At 33.0% G+C, this 23340-nt stretch overlaps 2 protein-coding genes across 5 annotated transcripts; one reads left to right on the top strand and one right to left on the bottom strand.

Moving 5' to 3' along the window:
* The first annotated feature begins 385 nt into the window (after positions 1-385).
* Positions 386-4565, top strand: spn-D (spindle D). Its single transcript, XM_068763653.1, has 7 exons — positions 386-519; positions 591-721; positions 928-1034; positions 1648-1814; positions 1968-2096; positions 4080-4271; positions 4456-4565. Exons 1-7 carry the CDS (start codon positions 475-477, stop codon positions 4486-4488), a joined length of 804 nt encoding a protein of 267 aa, XP_068619754.1. The 5' UTR covers positions 386-474; the 3' UTR covers positions 4489-4565.
* AnxB9 (Annexin B9) lies at positions 4499-22505 on the bottom strand. 4 transcript variants are annotated; one of them, XM_068763649.1, is made up of 8 exons: positions 22407-22505; positions 22129-22170; positions 21432-21608; positions 15576-15780; positions 11684-11913; positions 9230-9326; positions 6593-6774; positions 4499-5569 (listed from the first exon to the last, which is right to left on the bottom strand). In XM_068763649.1, exons 2-8 carry the CDS (start codon positions 22156-22158, stop codon positions 5519-5521), a joined length of 972 nt encoding a protein of 323 aa, XP_068619750.1. In that variant the 5' UTR covers positions 22159-22170; positions 22407-22505; the 3' UTR covers positions 4499-5518. The 4 variants fall into 4 exon arrangements, with proteins under 4 accessions (XP_068619750.1, XP_068619751.1, XP_068619752.1 ...); XM_068763650.1 differs by having other exon boundaries at positions 4499-5213; XM_068763651.1 differs by having other exon boundaries at positions 4499-4905.
* Positions 22506-23340: the final 835 nt, after the last annotated feature.

Genomic DNA, 23340 nt, shown 5'->3' with positions numbered 1-23340 from the left:
TCATTTTTGAAAATTCAACTAATTGGTTATTCCTAATTTTCGAGTAATATTTGTTTCGAATTCTTTTGTTTCGAAAAAACATATCACAGCATTATCCGTATGGTTGTTTTGTAAAATTACAAGAAATTGATCATAATATTTAGCTTGAAATATGATAGACATTTTTAAAGTTCCATACAAAAAGTACTTGGTATTAGAAGTAAAGTATCGAGTAGTTACTTACATTTATTCGTATCGTTTCATCCCTTTCGAAAACATAAATCCGTATTTTAACATTTGAATACACAATAAATTATGTACATTTATAATATAATATACACTAACACGTAATTCTTTTCATTACAAACAAAAAAATAATTCATTGACATAACGACTGAATATATAACTCAAGCCTAACATCAAAACGTCAAAGCTATTTCAAATTTTAAATTTGATTCTTAGTAAACTTTTAACTTAACTTTAAATAACTTAATAATGGCCGTAGATTTTAAAATCTTTGATGCAACAGAAATGTGGCAAGTGAGTTTTTTAAAATTTACAGTGCTTCCGTAGTGGGCCACACAAGAAATTATTTTTTTCATGATTTTTAGAAAGACACCAGTTTACCAAACATTCCAACATTTTGTCAGCGACTGGATAAAGTTTTAGGATGTGATGGTATACCGTTAGGCACTCTTACCGAATTATTGGGATTACCGGGTACTGGAAAAACTCAAATATGGTACGAGTTTTCAATTAATAGCAAAATTGTTTTTTTAATATGTATTGAAGTATAAAAATAAGTATAATTTATTTTAAAAAATTCAGCTTTAAATCTTTTACGAGCAACTAAGCTAAGTAAAATTAATTATCATTTTAACTTCACATTTTCGGTATCGATATTACAGTTTGAGTGACAAAATGACTTTAAATTTGATGAACTTTCAGTATGCAATTATGTGCAGCAGTGCAAATACCTAAATCACTTGGAGGATTAAATGCAGAAGCAATTTATGTAGATACAAATACTAACTTTGTACTTCATAGGTTTGAAGGTAAAATAAACTCTAAATCTTGGAAAATATTCTACATAACAATATACAGGTAACAATGTACAATAAACAAAAATAATGCCTGCAATGTAAACCATGAATTACACTTATTTTAACAGAAGGAAAAAAATTTGCAATATCCCCTAGAGTTCCACCATTAACTCAACACATTCTATACATGTAACATTCATGAAGAATGCTCTATATTGCTGGCCACTACAACCATTATACTTCTAATGTTAAATTATTGTGGTGTTCCATTTCAAACTTGAAAGCCAATTTGAATTCAGATGCCTTAAGTGAGTCATTGTATTGGCAATGCCCTTATATTGTGGCCAAAATACTTAATAGTTCGTTAATCTTTGCATAAATATACTGTCTCAATCACTCCCCGCTTTCAATTTCAACATCATGAAGCATCTGTCGTCTGCTTAACTTATTATTCGGGCATGTATCAACATGCATGTAGTAAAAAATATATTGGTTTAGTAATATTACATTTATTAACAGTAGGGCATTCGCAAATATGCATTAAATTATCTAACTTCATGTATAATCAGTATTACAAATATGTATGGTCAGCAAAACATTGCAGTCAGCTTATGTATGTTTTCAGAAATTCTTCAGGCAACATTAGCAAAATGTTATAAATTACTAAACAACTCCTTAAACATTAATCAAGAAGAAGCATTAAAGAAGTTGCACTATGTGAATGCATTTGGTTTTGAGAAGTTTTGTGCATTCATGCATCAGTTGCCTCAATTATTCACAGATGGAACTAATGTAAAATATCCCATTACTACTAATATTTTGACTGAATTTAAATGATGTGTTTCTTAATGTAATAATCCAATATAGTCAGGAATGTTAATTGGCTATAATCATGTTATTATAACCCTAGTTGAATTAAATGTTTTGACTAGAAAATTGTTTCAGATAAGACTTATTGTAATAGATTCAATAGCTTTCCCTTTTAAAGAAGGTATAACAGCAAAACAGCGCACTGGCTTGTTGTTCAGACAGATGGCCGAATTGCAACGACTTGCAGTGCAAAATCAAGTTGCGGTATGTAACCAAAAATATTTTTTTACATATGATTTCATTTTAACATATATTATGCATTCAACAAGAATCTATTATGGAAAATCAGTAGCCTCTATATATATATATATATATATATATATATATATATATATATAACAGGATATACTGCTCAGACACTTCACCTGTTGTAAGTAAGAATATGTTAAGTGTTGGCACTAATATACTTATATTAACCTGTAATGGTTTTTCTAGTACCTTGCCTTTTTAGATAAAATCTATTACTCAATGTTGTTACTATGTCCAATAAACTATAATCTTAAGAATGGTTAAAAAAGACTTAAAGATTTGAAGAATGTTTTGTTTTTGACTTGACTTATACTGCTGTCCAAGTAACTTTTGCAGATTTTGCACGTTCTTTGGAACAGTTAGCAGAGAAATCTCGGCCTCAAAGCAAAGCTCGAGAGGTCAAGAGCTTTGGCGCGGGACACTACTTAAATCGGTTAAGTGTTGGTCCATAGAGCGGCTAAACTAGGCTTAAGGACCACTAGAAGAAAATTTGTTTTTATTATTTTTTTGGGTTTTTTGGCCGTCGTATTTAGGGAAATCTCGATTTACCCCTTTTTATATAAAAAAAGGGATTTTATTTTCTATATTAAATTTTTCACTTTCTTTTATTTTTATTCTTCTTCATATTATATATTTTATTCTTCCATTCCTCTATCATTCTGTCTATTTATTTATCTTTGTCTCTTTCATTCCATAATGCATTTTATTTTTCTTTTCCTTTCATCTATCCTTTATCAATGCAATTAAGTCTAATTACTATTTATAATATCACAGATTTTTATTTTCCTCTTCTACATATATCACACTTCTTATTATATATATAACAGTTCTTTAATTTATCAGAATTACAGTATTATTTCTTACATTTTCACTTTTTCTAATATAATTAATTCTAGTTCTCTTTCTTCCTGTTTTACTTATTAATTTTTATTTATCACAATTTTTGCCAACAACCTGCAGAACTTGAGGAAGGATTCTCTTCCTTCTTCCATCATGATGGAGGCGATGGTCGTCTCCTCAATCTTTTTCCTCAATCGGCACTCGGTGTCGATTCGGAGCCCTTCAAATACGGGGCATTCGACTACCAGGCGGATCACGGTCTGGTCCACGCCCGGTTCACAAAAGCACGGGGGATTGAGCTTAAACCTATGAAGTTACTCAGAGAATCTCCCGTGCCACGTGAAGAGCTGGACCAAGACCGCGTCCACTTCCATGTTGCGGAGCGTGCGATAGACCGCAACGGCGTTCGGGAAGAATTTCCGCGTTGTCGATGCCGTCGTTCCTTCCATACCTCCTATTTCATTCGCCAAGCGTACCCAGCCTATGCTGTCGCTTGACGAATGAGATGGGGCTTTCCTCATAATCCAGTCTTCTTTTATACTTCAGGGCCGCCTATTTGGCCAGATCCGCCCCCTCATTACCCTTCCATACATTCTTTCCATTTTCCATTCGCTCACTTTCATGATGTTTTCTTTTACTCTTAACCCTAAGGGATGCAGGGTGTCCGGTCTTGCGACTGTTTGGAGGGCGGACCGCGAGTCACTCAGTATAGCGCATGACTGCGCATCTGCCTGCGTACCAGCACCTTCCTAACAGTATACAAATATACAATAAAACTCCACCAATTCTAGATTTGGTACTGGAGAAATTTAAAATGAATATTAAAAGCATTGAAAATGTACTTATTCTATTCAAGAATACTAAACTGATGTTAATTTGTGGAATTAAATGTTGATGCTCACTTAGAAAGCTAATTATTTTCATGGACTTATTGTAAAAGCAACTGCTGAATTTCCCGCGGGCTTTTCTCGGCGGGCGGGCCTGCTCGCCTAGCCGGTGGTAACTTCTTGCAGGACTGACAATACTGACATTTCATGTTAATTGACTATTCGAAAGTGATTGTGACAGCCTATTTGAATAAAGAATATTTTGATTCAGGTAGTTCTGACAAACGAGATGAGTACAAGAGTAGGATTATCCAGTGGGGCGGTAGTGGGTTCACTGGGAGACGCGTGGGCACACAGATGCAATATTAGGATATTGCTCTCAGAGCCTGACGATCCAGGAGGTGACAGATTGGCACTTCTGCTTAAGAGTAATATAGCTCCAGAAGCAGTAGCTCCCTTTAAGGTAAAATGTTATTCATAAATATTCTTCTTTTTAAAATAAAAATTGGTTTAATTTGAAATTAAAATCTTCATACTACCTACTACTACTTCATACTACCTCTTTGATTCTTTTAATACAGAATTAAGACAAGTTTATATACAAATATTTGATCTTTGGTTATATATCCTTTGTAAATTTCTTGCAGATAACTTCGGAGGGCATTAGAGATGTTGAATAAAACACAATCGGAACATACATAGTTTTATTAATCTGTAAATATCGTAAACAAAACTACAGCACCAATAAATATCTCATTTTCACAAAATATCAAAAGCTTTGATTTCTACATCTCAACAGTTATACAAATGTAAAGGCAGTTTCACATCGGAACATAGCTCATAGCGTCTCTTAAATAAACTGTAGAACTTATTATTATGCATTTTCTTAGGAAACGAGAGTGAGTAACACGCGTTTGTAGTCTCCTTTCGTATCATCCTGCAAAATATTACATTGGTTTTGTAACAGTATCCAGATACGAACATGCAAAGCTGACTAATGTATACAATAATTTAACGCTTGCTACAAAAATAATTATTTTGCAGGATTAATAACATAGTGCGACTAGCGCATCCCTGACGTCACCAGTTAGGTCTTCCTGTAAACAAATATCGAACCAATGCTGTAATGTTAGCAAAAACAAGATACAAAGAAACTGGCCCATAACTTTCTTTACACCATGCAAAAAAAGCGCGAGATTATAGATTCAATACAAAGATTCTCAATATATCTTTTAAAATAATTTATAATTAAATATTCGAAATGCAATAAACAATAGTACCCAAAGTATAGATGGGTTTACGGTTATTTTACTTTCACACTTATATAGTTATTGTGTGCGAAATCACCGATGACTTAGTAAGCCATTGTGGATAGGAGTTCGCCGAGAGGACCTCCTACCTCCTCCTGAAAAAATGCCAACTACTTGTAAAGCAAACCAAACTGATGGGGTTCACCACATCCCCCATGCACTCATGACAACAAGCAGTTAGCTACTGTGCGTGGAAAATTACAATGACCGTGAGACAAGCGTAATATACAGATCTTTACAAACAAAATTTACACCTTGGGAACCAGTATAAACATAATATGAAACCAGTTAAATATGTTTATAATGGAGCATCCTTGACTTAAAACCTAACAATTGACGAAAATAAGAAACTGATAGAGTAAGTATCGCAACGCTGTTATCCTGACTCCTGACCAGATATTTATTCAACAAGGGTCAGCAAAGCCCTCTTGTAATCCCCGGAAGTGTCGTCCTGCAAATCAAAATTTATTACTATTCTAAACATATTTTCTACAGCATTATATAATTTCTTTAAAATTCTATGTAACTCTGATTAATCTTTACAATTGTTAGACAACAAATGTAACTAATATCATGAACACAATATTATCACCTTTATTTAAAAACTGCTGCCGATAAATTAAAACTATGTTCGAAAATTTATATTGATAAATACTAGATCTGTATAATCTATGTTAATAATGAAATATTTATGTATGAATATATATACAAAGAACAGTCGACCAAACCAGTTAGACGCTGACATAAGTTGCTTTTTTATATCTATAATAAATGATGAAAAAATCATAAGTATAAAGGTAACTTTATACTTGTGATTTTTTTTAAAATAAAACACCAAAGCTATACTTTAGTGCTACTGACATCCCTGTACTGCGCCTTAGGATTGCGCAGCGAGGTAAGATAAAAGTGAGAAAATGGCGGACTGACGGAACGCAGATACTGATCCTCCCCGCCGTCTCACCGCGTGCATACTTAATCGCGGTACTGCTGTTTCGGTAGCACTATATTGTTATGAATAACTTGGGATTTAATGTCAATAACGTCTTCAATCTTTATTAAAATCTCTCTTAAATTTGTACTACAAAAATAATGAGAAACGTCAAACTTGTCAATCGTCTACTTAATTTGATCGAGCGGTAGTTATATGCGCTAAAGTAAAACTCATGCTATATATTGAAAATAATACATATGGGTCAGCTTCTTTATAACTGGAAAAAATATTTTTTACTTAGATACTATAATTTTTTTGTATGTTTGATGTGGATTTATATGTACACTAAATAGTTAACAGACAAAATTGTTAGCACAAAACACAAATATGTTAATAATATTTTGATCTAATGATGATTAAATTATTCTAATTTTACCAAAATAAAACTCATGTAGCATTAAGATATTAGTATAAGTGCCATAAACGAAAAGTACAAACAAAAGCCATAGTTAAGATAGTAAGAATATAAATGAAAACACTTACAGCAATCCAACTCTCCAAAGATTGTCCGTATTTCTCGAGGAATGCTTGCTTGATGTCTCCCAGATCAATCTCAGAGCGGCTGACAATGATTCTGATGAGTGTTTTATCATTTGTGCCCATTCCCTTCATCGAATGGTACAAGCGTTCAGCAAAGAAACCAACCTTGCTCTTCACACATTTGACTAAAATAAAAAATTGTTTTATTTACATTGAAATTATTATCAATAGTGATTTGATATTCGGATGATTAATAGTTAAAAAAGTTCCTTTAGTTTATTTATTCTTTAAAACCACCTCAATAATCTGTTTAAAAAATATATAGGTTAATCGCTGGTTATCAATATATATTGTGAATTATTATTTTCAAGATAATCTTTCCATAGTTTTAGTTTTCTACTACAAGTGGTATAAAGATAACAGATGTGTAAGTTTCCCTATTGATCGGAAGATAAAGAGTTCCGCATTAGGCCTATCAGCCCGGCTCGATCAGCGTACCGCGAACGTTATCCATGCCAACTAAACTAAATGAACATAAAGTTCTGAAGTCTAGTTTTTTTCTATTGCAAACTTGATTACTTTTATTTGTCGTTTTGTTGTTTTATTGCAATGGTAATGGAATAAGAAGTTACAGCAGAGACAGATTTATAAGAGAGGCACGAGATATTTAAGAACAGACGGCTAGACATTAACCTCTTCTGTACGGCCGCTCATATACCTTTGAATATAGAATTGATTTGGAGCAAACGTTTACGCTTATCGTCCGAGCTTAAGATAACATATAACGAAGTCAGTTTAACATTACCTGTTTTTTTTTTGATACCCCTATGTCCTGTATTACAATAGCAATATAATATTTGTAAGCAAAAACAAAACATATTTACATCAATAAACATCGAAAACCATTATTATATAATGTTAGAGATCTTTATCGTGGATTGAAGCAATATATTTGTAATTGATACTTCCAAGAAATTATTAAAGCAGGTTATTTAGGAAAATCAAACACAAATTATTTCAACGATACGTCCTTTTTGAACTAATCCGTATCAATGGTTCCTCGTTTAACATTGGTTATTCTTGTAAGTTTTAGATGAAATCATGACAACGAAGGTAAAGTATGCGAAAAAATAATGAGTCAGACAAGGTCACATAGCACTAACTTCCTATTGTGCTTAGAATACGTAACCTTGAAGCTGGCTTGTAACAATGGTGTATAGTTTTAGATATGAACAGATTTAATAAGGTGTTATGATTTTACAAGGAACGGGCCAGAAAGGCGCGCGTATTACTACATAATTTTTTATTCCACAACCGCAGGACCTCGTTCCAATAATATAGGACGATATATCAGCGTCTTTAGCAGTTGTAAACGAAATGTTTAGTGGAAAACTGATATCGCGTCAAGAGGACATTGTGGCATCCGCGGATCCCAGATGTAGTACATCAAGAGCTGCGTCTACTCCAACAAACTTTCGCTTTAGAATAACATTATCGAAGAAATATGCGCTGTGCTGTGAGCAATGTGCCAATGCGATTTTATAAAATTACGGTCTCTATTCAAGGAGTGTGTACATTTAGGTGATAGACACCTTATTGAGGTGATATTTAAAAATAAAATTCTTATGGGTTAACTATATTATAAGAATATTTTTTTTTATCTAAAGCTCAGTAGTTTTTTCAATGGTTTATAATATCCACTTAATTATGTAACCAAACGCTAAAAATGCATTATTTTTGGATAATATTGTTTTATTTAAAATTTGCTTATAACCTAATGTAGTGATTCTGATATCATGTTTCACTCTTTGGCATTATACAGTATACTGGTACTCTTACATTAAGAAAATGGAGACATTTTTTTTAATTCTAGTTATATCCCAAATTTTCTTTAAATAGAAATTATACTTTATTTTCGATAAATCAGAAAGAGCACATGGCCCTGAACATGTAACTATAAAGTTTCTCAGAATTACCTAATATATATATATATAATTGGTAATATTAGCTTGCACTTGGCCAACGGAAAAGTGCCAAAATGTTATACTTAAAAAAATTTTGCGCAGAAGAACCACTAGGTTACATTTTTTTACAGTCATCATTATAAAGCAATTTAATTCACTTTTTACACACTGCTTCATGTAATGTTCGTGTAGACGTATTGATTATTTGGATAGATATAATGTTAACATAGTACGTCCCTGAATTGTTCAAACGATACGAATATTCTATCACGTGTCAACTAAATCGACAAAATCATTAGCTTGAGCTATATACATAATCAGAGTTACTTTTTAAATTCCTCTAAATATTAAAATTTTTCTAGACATATATTTTACTGTCTTAAAGTCAATTTTTGATGCCTGCGTGCCTTAAGATGTCGACTTACACTTTTGAACAATTTTATTTTGATAACAATACTTCAATATTTCCTTGCGCAAATAACGCGATAAACTACACTTATACGCACTACAAGACTGAAAATAATTGTATTTGTTAAATCGTCCCCATTATTTTGCTAGAATGCTATTACTTTGCGCCGAATTATATCTGATACCTGGATGTTATATTTCAAATAAAAAACAATAAATATATAAGTAGAATATATATTTAACAATGTATTATAATTAAAATACTCACCAATTGCCAACATGCCTTTCTCGATGCTTCCAGAGAATTCCTTCTTGATAGTCTCTTCAATGTCTTTTCCGGTCAACGCCTCGTACTCGGCGAAGATCTGCAATTGATTTTATTTCTTTTTTTAACTCGGCCATCAGACGTTATCATGAATAATTAATGTCTGCAGTCTGAGGTCATTCTCAAGTTCTTTTATCGTGAGTCATCATATAGTTTGTATATGTGATCAATATGAAATCACGTACTAGAACAACATATATACTAGCATAACCTGAAAACATTTATAGCAGGTTATGAATTTTATAAAAGTTTTGAAGTTGTAAACATCTCTTTAATATGTATCTATATTGTTAAAAGAGTTAAAACTAAAAGCCTGTCATTATGCTTTTTCTGTTGCCTATAAACTGTCGGTCTTCTCCTCCGATATTCCTCAGTATTTAAAACGAAAGTCTACGACCAACGTTTGTTACTGGTGATGAAGCCAGGTCTCTCAGTTTAGACTTCATTAGCAAGTTCAAGTGGTAATATGCGCAGTACACGTACCTACGGAGGGCTCAAGTTTATGGAATGGAGAAACCAGACCGGGAAACATGACTTAGGATGATAACCCACAAGGCGTTGGCTTTGTTAAGGTCGTTGGAGAAGCTGCATGCAGGCCGGCATTAATTAATTATTCATTAAGACTTCCAAGACACCTCCTTGCCAGTAAGGCAATTTTTAAGACAATTTTATAAGGCGTATATCCAACAGTAACCATGACGTACAGGTCGACTGAAATGATAATGATGATGATTTTATGTATATTTTTTTCTGTTCTGGTCTTATTATTGGACCGATTTCTATTCTTACTCTTTTTCTTACTTGAATTTATTTCAATTTAATCTAATTCAATGTAATTTGTTTTTCCTCAGTGAAATTGTTTCTGAAAACCCAGCAATAAAGGGAACACTATATTAACTCTCATCAAATAGTCATCATTACAAGGCAAATTAAAAATTTACATTGTTCATCTCATTATCGTAGCAACTAACGAAAATATCATGTTACGTTTGGAAGTAAGTTTAAAATTTCCATGAAACTACTTCAAAATCGCAAACGCAGTCGTATCCAATTAAAATGTGTAATAACAAGGCCATTCGCGCATATCAGCGCTCTGAAGTTAATTAATGAATATTTATTGCACGAATGTTCTATTATCAATACTGTTTTAAAACAGTTCGATTTTCTGACGTTCCGTTTCTAAAAATGAATTCACTGTCAGCGTTCTTGACTTACGGGGAAATCCCGTAAGTTTCCACTGTTTACATAAAAAAATTACACTTATTAATACAACAGGAAAATTTTAATTTACACTTTTTAAAGCAAATTGAGGCAATTGTCTTGCCGCAATAGTGCCATACAATTGGCTTTTGGGAGCGTGAGAAAAGGAGTTGTGATAGTTGTGAATATCGAAACTGTTTTGGTGATTTAACGGTGTTATTTCTTTTATACACATTTTATTTTTGGTTTTTGCGTTCTACCCTCAAAAAAGTTTAATTACAGTCATAAAACATGACGCATCCGTCTAAGGGCATCCCAGAACGAAGAAAGTATGTGTTCGGTTTACTCATCGCAGAGATAAGTCGACTTATAAGCAATCGTTGTACTTGTCGCTGTGAGCAATGAGGAAGGAAGTTATGCGTTCTTTTAGTCATCGACATCATTTTAAGTGGCCAAATACAGACGATTGGCCAAGACTTCTAGAAAGCAACTTAGTTCGAGAGGTACTTTTTTATTCATTATTAATTCCATCAGATAGACCGGTCTTAAGTTCCCGGGTTGCTTTTGCAGACGCTTCAAGATTGGGTACAGGAGTCTTTGAGACGAAACTAAGACCTGTCACATGAAACGCGTATTATGTTGAGGATAACGAAAAAGGTCTCTGATCGGTGGTTTCCTATTATCAGATTATAAGGAATTAAATATATATTTTAATATATATTATTAAATATAGAGATTCGTGAAAACTCAACTTTGGGATTCATTTGGAAGCTCACAGTCGCTCAACAAGCCAAGGAGAAGCTTATGGTCAAGATATCTCTATTAAATCCAATCAATAATTAAGAGATCCGCAGACAATCGAAAATAACCTACATATCCCAGCGGATTGGCCAGTTGAGGTGCTAATTTGACAGACCACCTAGCGCGAAATTGGAAGTTAGGTCCTTATGGTTCTGGAGTGGAGAATACGGACTGGCAGCGCATCATAGGTGGTTAACGATCTTGTTAAGATTGTCGAAATACACTGGAAGCAGGCCTAAAATCTATGCACAATGCCTATGTACGGCAGTGGTCGTTCTACAGCTAAAATGATGATGATGACGACACGAGAGAGCTGAAACTCTGCTGGTTTTCTATATCTGTTCGGGAATCGTGTAGCAATAACTATGAAGCAAAGGGAATATAATAGAATCTTACCTGTCTTAACTGCTGGTAAGAGCGCGTGATGAGGATGGAATTGAAGACCGACTCGTCGGTGCCCCACTGTCCCTCGCCGGCGTTCGCGAGCGCCTCGGCGTCCGCTTTGGCCGCGTCTTCATCGATTCCTTGGTTTTCGTCGCGGTTGGCCATGCAGAGCGACACGCATAGACGCTTGAAATGACCCGACGTGTCACCTTTCAAGTCTGATTCAAGGCTTTTGCCGTACACTGTAACAATAGTAAAAAAAACTATATGCTATTGCTGTAGAGGCTATAAATAAAAAACAATAACAGAAATAAATTTTGTATACCTAAGACTCAATTGAGAAAAGTTAATATTATATGGGTAATGTATATCTCCGGATATGCCGAGAAAGTTCCAGTTGCTAAATTTACACCGTAAATAATTTTGTTTTTAAGATAACGCATCTTGGGAATGAAGTACGTGTACGGTTCCAAGTTATTAAATGTTGTATTAAATAACTTATTTTAAATTATTTTATAAAAATATAGTCCCGGTTTTCCCCTATATATATTCAATTTTTCTCCTATTCTCAGGCCAGAAGTATTTATAATCCGAAAAATTGTCAGATTCATCTTTAAGTCAATAAAAAATGCACCCTATATTTTGTCGAATAAAGTATTTTTGATTGCGGATAAAAATTTTTTTGGAATGATTTTGTGGAATTCAACCTGCCTTGTATTAAGTTTTTAATTTTTGGATCAATAAAAAAACGCAATTTGTAGGTATATTTGATATTGGATAGACATTGTCTTAGGTCACAAGGGTTAATAATTTATGCAAAAATAATAAATAAACAAGATTTAAGTGTAGTTTTCATAATAAGAGGTGATTTCCGTTAAAAAATTCGAACGTCATAAATAACAACAAAATATTTTATAGGCCAAAGCACAGAAGTAATGTATTATTTGAAGCACAATGTATTTTGAACAGTATTTAAACTAATTGTTTCAGTGAAACGAAATTTTTTCTCATTAACGATATAACATTATCGTGCAGCTAATTACGTACGATCGCGAATAAAAAATTCTACCAGGCATTAGTATGCACACAACGGTATGTATCGTCGCCCTACCCTTTATTTTAGCGTATAATTCAAATTATGTGTGCGTCAAATCGCTTGCCTACCGCCCATATACTGTTGGACAATTTTCGCGTTCGTACCTTGAATTAAACGCCACTGGCCCTTCCCTGACCTAAAAAGCTTTGTTTTATACGCCATTTTTATCTTTCTACGTAGCACATGTAATCAATAAATTTCATTCTAAACAGTAACGAATTTCATAGAAGGGATTTTGTTTAATATGTAGACATAAAAAAAAGAAAAATCTCTGTAAGATTTATAGTACATTTTTCAATTGCTAATAGGTAGAAAGATGTATGTTATTTAAATTATTGAAAATTAAAATTAGATAAAGTGGAGCATAATTATAATAGCGATAACTCTTAGATCCCGTAAAAGAAACCAAGTATTATTTAATGTGAGTAATTGTAACTTGTAATCTCTAGACATCTTCCATGAAAAATCAACTATCGTTATTTCAGCCCTGGAACTTCCTCTGGACATAGGTCTTACCAAAAACCAAGTATAGTTCTTAATGCCAACAAAAACCAGCTTTTGCTAGTGACTCAAAAAATATAATGACCAGCAGTATTCGGAATAATTTGTAAATAGTAATTATAAGTGTCTAATAATCAGCATACACTTATTAGATACAATCAAAGGATTGCGTTATTCCAATATTTTCAATGTTACAGTTGGAAATGTATTTAATGATGATATATTTTTTATTACTTTCCCCTGTATGGTATCATTCACATTCTATATTTAGATTTTGACTGTCACTGACTCATCACGATATATATATATATATATATATATATATATATATATATATATATATATATATATATATATATATATATATATATATATATATGTGTGTGTGTGTGTGTGTATATCATGAACCATTAAGAATATTCTTTTCACCGATTAGAAGTCAGCTAAGAACGAATGTAACGAAGTTCCACCCGCAATGGAGTTTAAAGGAGCATTCATAAGAAAATTATAATTTTCAAATTAAAGCTCTAACAGGCGAAACGGGCTGAGGAGAGAAAGTACTTAGTGATTGTTTATAAAAGGGTGTTATTTCCATCGAAAGATGTTTTCCACGTGCCAAGTATGCGGAGAATAGATCTGTTGCAGGCTTTAACCTAATATCTTTAAAAAAGTAAACACATTTCTATTTACTATTACAATAGTTTACATTCTTTAACGACTTCCTGTTTTTATTAAAATATTTTATTTCGAACATGTGTATAGTAACAGAGATCGGCTCGATTATCAGGATTCTTAATTTAAATGTATAAAAGTACCGAAAAAAATATAACATATAAGAATAGACGCCAACTTTCTCGACTAACGAGAAGTATTTCGTGTTAAAGTGATACCGTGTATTTATAAATGTACCGGTTTCCAATAACTTGTGTAATTCCAAGCGAAACTATATCTGGCGTATCGTATTAGCAATGCGTTTAGTTCCATTTCGCTGGCTTTGAGCCATATAAAATGCACGGTGGGTTACTACCACATACGTGTGGTTAGATGAAAAGTAATATTGTTTAGAGAAAAAATATATATATATTTATTAACTGCTAATACTAATAAACAAGACCCCTGTACCTTTTACCTTAAATCATACAACAGTTTTGCTGACAACAGCATTTTTTGAAGTTGTTGAATAAATAATTTAGTTTACGTGATAAAATAGCAAAAATAATCACGTATGCTTTATATAATTGGTACATTCCGTCGAACATACAAATTTAACATTACTCATGTAAGATAAATGCTGTTTTCATGAAAAGATTTATTAATAAAACAGCTTGAAAATGTTATTAATTTAATGAGAAGAAAAGTTTTAAACATTTTTTTCTCCTCTTTTTCTTTAATAAGCTTTACTAAGCACCTTTGACGTAAATTTAAATTTGTATTTATACACGGAGAACAACAGGTTCTGATAGTTGATTCCATCGAGAAGAACATTCCAACAAACTATACTATTTTAACACAAATTTTAACTGTTTTTTTTTTAAATAAATCCTTTATTTATCATGAGATATATATAGGCTGTAATACAATAAAATGTCTTATTGATCAATCTCACCTTAATACACAATATATGTATATTTAAATAGTGCGGTATTAAGTAATGTGGTGAATAGAATAGTTACTATAAAAATATTATTGTATTAGGTTTAAAGTAAAGAAATACATAGATAAAAATTACAAACTATGATTTTATAACTCCACATATAAAAATCTTATAGATTCAGGCGTTATTTTGCTGAAGTTCATCCTAAGTAAGAAAGTGACTAATATATAGCTACTTCTATGCAGCAGTAGTAGTGCAATGAAGTGCACCGCTCGCCAGCCTGCTGATAAATGCGTATGCGGTAAACAATGCGAAACACAACTACCACCGTTAAATCACTCAACACGTGTTTCACGCCATCACGGGGCATACTCAGGAGTAATGTTACATCGACCCGTGCCAAATATATGAGATCCGCAGAAGAAAGAATCACCGATTTAGCTCGAAGAATTGCTCGTCTGAAGTGACAGTGGGCGGGGCATACCCCTCTAGCATTCGCTACCGTTGGTGTTGAACGGTTCTCAAGTTGAGACTACGAGTCGGTGGACGAAGCTTAGGTAGGTCCCCCCCCCCCTACTTGGACCGACGACATAATCAAGGTCACGGGAAGCCGCTAAATGCGGGCAGCGCAAGACCGGTCATTATGGCGATCTTCGGAAGAAGCTTATGCTTTGCAGCGAGGGTTTATCAGCTGATATGAATCAATTACTTACATTGTTCGTAGAAGGCAGAGATGGTGCGGATGCCGTAATTGGAGAGCGTGCACAGGATCTCGATGATAGCCTCCTCATCCGTACCAATTCCAGCCACGGCATTGTGGAGCTCCTTGGCGTAGTAGTGGGGAAGAGGTGTCATCAGAGCAACGATGACGTTCTCGAAGTTACCGCTAAGCTCACTCTTCAGCTCGCTAATGAGATCCTGATAAACAAGTTTTTAATTAATGATACCAATTGTTTCTCTCATTTTAAGTTATAGCCTGTCCAATAGACTTTGTACTGCCGCAAATTATTGACCTGTCCCATTCCATTAAAAATAATTTAATATAACTTTTTAAATTTGCAGCGCGTAAACTGACCCCCAAAGTTTCAAGTCTGTAATATTACTCTCTCCTCCCTGGGAGAAAATTTCATTTCAAGACTGACATTACAATACAGCAACAAAACATAATCTAAACTTCATTACACAACAGAATTATTAGAGGGACTGGAAAGTGATGTCGCTTTCTTAAGTTAAATTCACACGACTACATTTTCATCAAGTTTTTGTTCCTAATCAACAATATGATAACCTTCGTTATCGACAACCTTTTAGTATACAAATTTCTAGTATACAAATTATCAATGCCGAAACGGTAAAAATCAATCGGTATTACTGTAAAATATGTCGACAGAAATGACATTACTTTCCGGTCCTCTTAATAAATACATTGTGTTCTGTACATTTGAAGTAAAAAAATATATATATTAATATATTGCATGTACATTGGTATCTGAGTAGTTTGTATGATATTCGTTTAGTTTAAATGTTCCGTGATAATAATTATTTTAATAATATTTAATAAACAACAACAAAAATAACAACATTTCTTTCCGGTGTTTTCAGTTGAAAACTGGCTAACAATGCTACGTTAATTTTCATTTCCGGGAATATTATTCAATCTTTTTTTTTTTTCAATTAATAACACCTCACCGCCTGAATTACCAGTACTTTCATTTGCATCATTGTTATTGGTCATTATTAGAGGAGTAATTGAAATTTATCAAATAAAAATAAAATAAGAAACGTACTTATGGACTCTTCTTTTTTTAAAGTAATTCTCAAATGTAATCGTATTTTTATTACTAAGCAAGTCTAATGCTTAGTAAGAAAAATACGATTATAGTTAAAAATTGAGTTATAGCAGAAGAAATATGCAAAAGAACGTTTCTTTTTGCTGTTGTACATTTCGTTTATTTATAACATTGAGTTACACGGTTAAACAGTTAAACGGTTTCCTTTCTACAGATATAGTCACGCTATAAAGTACACTTGAAAAGAATCCATTAGACCCCACTGACTCACTATGCACAATTACTCGTTATTACTGTGACATTTCTTTTATACGCTTGAATAAGCATGTAGCGATAAAAACGTGAAACGTAGTTTCAAGACAATTTTAAAATTTCAAAACTTGTAAGCCTAATAATTATTTAGGCTAAGCTAACGCATTGATTTTTGCATCCTAAGTTATAATAAAGAAAAAAATATCTTTATCCATTTATTTGTAATAAATTTGAAAACAACTAAAGTACTCTGCAATAAGTAACTGTATTGATCGAAGTAAAAGCTTTTATTAGCTAATAAAAATCCACTTCAGATAATTACGTCGTTTGTTCCATTTATAACATTATCGTACTAGCAGTTGTGATAATATAAAATGGATTGTGCAGGCAATAAACTAATAAACGTAGTTTCGTTTCATTATTGAATACAATGTATTTAGAGTAAAAATGAACGAATTCTGATCAGTAGTCTATAAACGCATAAATATTCAAAATGTCAATTTATATATCTCCTCAGACTATAGGGGCAGACAACCATCGAGAAAATATTTGTTTTGGGACTCGTTTCGCACTTTTGCTCTATTGACTTATTGCGTCTATTTGCGTTTTTTTCAGGGCGCAGATGACGCTTAGCTTAAACTTCCTTTTTAGGTACCAAAACTCGACCTCTAACCGGTTTGGGAGACGTAGGAGGAAATATTCCATAATAAAATGTGATAATTTCATATGATAATTTGTAAAGTAATGCTCACTAATTATCTACCTGTTATTACTATATACTACCCATTATTAGTACTTCTACCTTTTTCATACTATGGTTGTCTGTAAGAGATTGCCTTGTGTGATAAGACCGCCCTTTGTACTTTTTTTGTATAATATTATGAAACTATTTAAATGTATCCTAAAGTGTAGAATTAAGTAAATTAAATATAACTGCAACACCTTTGTTGGTAGAGAATGCCTAAAGTCATTAAGTACGCCTTTACAAAATTTGTAAAAAGGGTGTATAAATAAATAATTCTATGTCAGTGGTACAGTTTATTTGAAATATTGTATTTGGTTCGAATTGATCGTCTGTAGTGGATGAAGCATATCGGGTGTCGGCCGTTGTGAGTCGAATGGTTCTGGAGTGGTGACCACGAGCCAGTAAACTCTATATCGGAAGGCTTCAACCAGAAGAACCGACGACATAGACAAGATCGCGGGCAGTGCAACATTAGTCATCGTGGCGATATTTAGGACATCTACCGGCAGACATGATGATTAAATTTAAGTATCTACAGTTATAAAAAGAAATTTTTCATACTATTAAGTAATATAAACAATAATAATTATACGTGTGTAACAAAAATGTGCTAGTCACGAAGACTATAAGTGATTATTATCGGACTTTATTTACTTTTAACTTTATTATACTTGTAAAAAAAAGATAACGTAATTTACGCCATCATTTAAGGCTTTATGGCATATCACGTAAAGCGTACGGGAAACTACAAGATATCCAATCCAATATCTCCTAGTGCCTTAAGACTAACATACATGGTCAATGCGTATTACCATTCATGTCTTACGACAGTAAAACGTGGTCTATCAATTCGGACTTCATTGGTTAGCTTACTGTCGCTTAACGAGAGAGAAAACTGTATTGGGATTTTCTTTAAGATCGAAATAAGGATGAAAAGATCCGTAGACCAACGAAAGTACCCGACAGAACCCAGAAGATAAACAATATGAAGTAGCAGTGGGTACGCCGGTCACATACCGTGTAGAATATATGTCCAATGTAGCCTTAAAGTTCTAGAGCGTAGACCACAGATATAGATGTGCAGAGTAGTATGTTCATGAGCAAGGCGGACAGACGGTGGACCTTATTAAAGTCGTTACAAGACGCTGAATGCAGATCGTCTACAACGGGTCTCATTAGAAATCTGTGAGGGAAGTCTTATGTCTAACAGAGAACGTCGTACGGCAGAAACGAAGTTGATTATAATTGCTAAATAACCGAAAAAAAAAACTATCAAAATATTTAGAAACATACAACAATAAACCCTTCTATAATTTATGTAATTCTATATTAAAACTACGATTATTTATATATAAAATTGGTAAGTATAAACCACATTTTAACAACTTCACAGTAATATTAGCAGCGTTAATAAATCTGTTTATAATATGAATATGGTTATTGCTGATAAGGAATTGATTATTTTATGCCGGGAAAAACATAAAATAATTAACTAGCTTATCGTTTATTTTTAAATAGTCCCAGCAACAAACTGTTTACGTTTACACGAAGGGGTGTTAAACTCGAAAGCTATATTGAGCGAAAGAAACTGCTCAATTTTAGATGGGCCGTAAACATAAAATCAATGTTATTAGAAAAAAATACAATGTCTAATAATTTATAACATATATGTATAAAGTTAAATTATTGCTTACGCCTTGATACTTAATATCTTTTCTCTGGTATTATCTTAGTTCGGGAGAAATTTTAATTGTCGAGACTGCTTTCAAAATTGGTATGGACCGCATAAATGTTCATCTCGGGCCGAGTGTTTGACACCCCTGATTAACACCAATCCAACAATGTATATTCGCAGACTAATAAAGCGTAAACAACAGAGAGGAGTGAATGTAAACTTTAAGATATCTTATCTATGTGGAAAACAAGGTGATACGTTACATAAACAGTTTCTTTTTAGCATCGAGATATTTCAAGTTCTGAATGAGTTTTATTTATTAAAACAAAATATGGCCTATTAGCCCCTTGGCAGGAAATTTTTTTAAGTTTGTCGAATAAATTCAAGAGCACTGAATCAACGATGACTAACGTAACGTCATCGGTTGAGGCCGGTAAATCAAGCCAGCGTTAAAATGTTCAAGGTTTACACACAGGCAACGTAATGATTAGAATCTAAACGAACGCGTGACTCTGTGCTCAAGGTGCTGCTTCAGAATGGATTCTGGGTTTTGCCTATGTTTATTAAGTTTAGCGGTAATACGATAAATATAATAAAAATAGAAATATAACATAGGATATTCTCAAATCAGGGTTTGTTTAAACCCATAGTAGCTTTATGTTGAAAGATGACGTTATAGGGGAGCTTAGTCTGATTCTAATTTCTAGCTAATTAAGCTCTTCTGGCATTTTCATGACCAAAGGGGTCACTGTAAATGGTAAAAAGAATAAAAAAGTTTTTTTCTTAAATTTATATGTATACATACTTTTCTAAATAATTTTACACTCTGAATATTATATATCGAGAGAAACACTTTGACATTCAAAAGAGACTAATTTCTATCTAATAAAATCTTTAATGAAATTGAACTTCTCAATGACATTCCTCGACTTATTATTTCGACTCTGACATGTTTATTACACATCATATTTTTAACGACCACAACTCGTCGAATTCAATGAAAGGCAGTCATAACATTTATTTCCATTCATCATAAATCCTTCTGTATAATTAAATAAAATAACCAAATAAGTATAAATGAACTGATGTGTTTATATCTATTTGGAAATTCAACCGAACAAAAGTTCAATAGTAGGTAGAAACATCGCTAACTAATTGTGAATGCTTCATTCTGTTTAAATATTTTGATAGCTTTTCACAGGCATTTTTGGTATATTTTATTGAACGTGTAAATGTAAATATACACGTTCAATAAAATATATATAACTTTAGTACCATAAGATTGCTAGATATTACAAAAAACGACACCTAAAAATCGTGTCTTGTACAATCTGGAAAAAATATTATTCATAATAAAGTCTATACTTAAACTGTGTATGTAACTACATCGAGAAGTTTAAAAATATCAAGTTAAAACGATGTATTTTGAAATAAATTCGTAATAAATGAAACAAGGTTAGGTCACTTGCTACACAGCGTTACACCTTCAAAGCCTCATGCACAAAACCGGTTCCCACTGTAGTTTAAAATAATTTACCACTCAGAATTTAATTGTGATATCATTATAAATATTGATTTGTTTACAGAAAATAATAATTCTAACTTTTTTCACTATAAATAAACTACTATCAGAAGAAGATACACAAATAATTTTGTGATTAACTCAAATAAATATGACCTGTCGAACTAAAGTAAACAAATTGAGTGACTTAATGTAATTGAAAGCTGAATATTACTAAATAGATACACTGTCACAGGAGCCAAACCCCTATATAACCTATATATCGGACGCTTGTGTAGATATGTAATACCTATTTGGTCTTTGAAATATATTTTGAATAACAGTTTACATTATCTGCCAATATCAATCAAACAGAGGTTTGTCCATCTTGGACACCCTCCAATTGGAATGCTGAACGAATTAGCTTGTGAGCTCAAAACGAGGTTCCCTCTCGGAAGCCCTTGCTCACCATATAGAGCATTCGTCATAGCGACCTACATATTTGACGGCTTCCAAAACCGGTGAAATAACTAAAGTACCAGACAGAGCCGTAATTTCCGAAGGCACGCCGGAACTCGAACATATGAAGGACAATTTAAAACATACCTTTCCATAATTAGTCTTGAAAGTTTCGGCGATTTCAAGTCTCTGGACGATTCCACGACGGCACAGTACATCGATGATGGCTTTCTCATCAGTGCCAAAACCCTTCATAGCCTTCCGAAGAGTTTCAGCGTCCGCCGCGGGGTCAAAAGGCTCCGCAGGGTATACCGTTGGTGTGCACTACAGCGAAAACATTGCATGAGAAACTTTTTCTGATTTCGTACATATTTAGTGCTGTTTAATATCGTATTAGCTAGCATGATTATGGCTAGGACTGTATATGCCTACAAGAAGCAACAACATTTAATTTTGTACTATATTATATGAAACTAATGTTTTGCTCTTAACGTGTAGTTGGAATAAAAAAATATACGATCATAGTGATAGCTGAGGATATCCTGTAAAATTTTAACTTTTTAGGCCTACCTCGATTTTTTTACAAATTATTATCTGTTATTACAAACCAAACATATGAGCTTTGTATATCCACCTAATAAACATTGCAATGAAATATCCAATTAGTTTATTTTTATTACGTTACTTTTACTGAAAAAATTCTAGTGAAACTTCTTTACTCATTGCTTTGGTAAATAATTGTGAAGCGTAGTTCGCCAACCTTGCTCCGGAAAGATGACATCATCTCCTGAGAATCGATACTATGGATATGTAGGTGCTTAAATAAGGAATGAGGTAAACTAACCTTGTACGGGTAGTATTGTTGTCCGCTCATGGTGGATATTTGCTAAAACAACAGAAAAGCATTATTATTACTTTCTATTAACAGTCCCATTAATTTATTTAGCCTCGCTAAAAATAAAATTCCATTAACGCGGACCGGCATTTTACCGACAAGCAAAATAACATTCATGCTCTGTTCGTACTGCGTTTTATACAATATCGATTAACAATATCTAATAGAATCACAAAAGGGTTGGTTTACTGTAACTTTTATTAAAATAAAAGGAAAAATTAACGTACTTTTTTAATATATCAAAGACACACCCAACCGAGTTACTACAGAGTATAAGCCGAAATAAACACGAATACGAGACTAGTCGGAGGTCGGTCACAATCGCGGCGTTTTGTTCGCCCTCTCACTCGCCTGCACGATTCAGGTATTCATAACCTTTGGAGATTTTTGCTGTAAAATCCACCCAAAGACTAATTCACTCGATTGTCACATTCAGAATAAGTACACGATTATGTACAATAATTATTTTTTATCCGATTCCATTTTAATAATTATATTCGCTCTCTTTTTACAGCGAAAATAAATTAAAGAATAGAACTATTCCCTTATAGTAACGATAATGTTTTAAAATTTCTTTCATGCTAGTTATCTAATTTAAACTTATAATAAAAATTATTAATCCGCACAATATAATCAAAATAAGGATATAAATGCAAGTAAACATAAAACAGAGCGAACGAAAATACTCATGAAATAACTGAACTAAACTGTATACAATTATATCAATTTAACTAATCAAAGTAGAAAGAAGAGAAAATAGGAATCAAAGTCAAGTCTAGTAGTGTTCATGTGCGATATAATGTACGTGCTAGTTTTCCAAAGGCCCTAATTAGGAAAATTAATAAAAAAACGTTATTTGGATCTTGATAAGAAGGCTCCTGTTTACTTACCTCAATTCTGAACTCAGTTTTTGACTTTTAATTCATTAGTTGGTTCTGGATATAAATCTAAGTATAATTCACCAATACTAATTCAGACACGCTGAATTCTACGAGAGCATCTATTGCGGAATATAGGCCTCTCCCATAGAATTCCAATAAGACTGGTTGGAAGCCGCCTGTATACAGAGTTCCAACAAGCTTAAAGTCATCTGTCGATTTTGCTACTAAACAAAAAATAAAAAAAGTTGACGATACCCGATTGTGCCACGTAATCGCGCCA

The sequence above is a fragment of the Battus philenor genome, unplaced genomic scaffold (genome assembly GCF_028537555.1).
Source record: "Battus philenor isolate CCGP_79_NKW_IND1 unplaced genomic scaffold, ilBatPhil1.0.hap1 SCAF_18, whole genome shotgun sequence".
NCBI lineage: Eukaryota > Metazoa > Arthropoda > Insecta > Lepidoptera > Papilionidae > Battus > Battus philenor.
Note: the sequence above shows the minus strand (reverse complement) of the source record. Positions and strands in the feature narration are given on the sequence as shown.

Bases quoted from the DNA above. Each gene is read 5' to 3' on its own strand.
- spn-D (XM_068763653.1), top strand. From the start codon at position 475: ATGGCCGTAGATTTTAAAATCTTTGATGCAACAGAAATGTGGCAA. The intron at 722-927 runs GTACGAGTTTTC...ATGAACTTTCAG, and splicing joins ACTGGAAAAACTCAAATATG to TATGCAATTATGTGCAGCAG. The intron at 1,035-1,647 runs GTAAAATAAACT...GTATGTTTTCAG, and splicing joins TGTACTTCATAGGTTTGAAG to AAATTCTTCAGGCAACATTA.
- AnxB9 (XM_068763649.1), bottom strand. From the start codon at position 22,158: ATGAGCGGACAACAATACTACCCGTACAAG. The intron at 15,781-21,431 runs GTATGTTTTAAA...CTTGTTTATCAG, and splicing joins TCAAGACTAATTATGGAAAG to GATCTCATTAGCGAGCTGAA. The intron at 9,327-11,683 runs GTAAGATTCTAT...AATCAATTGCAG, and splicing joins CTTACCAGCAGTTAAGACAG to ATCTTCGCCGAGTACGAGGC.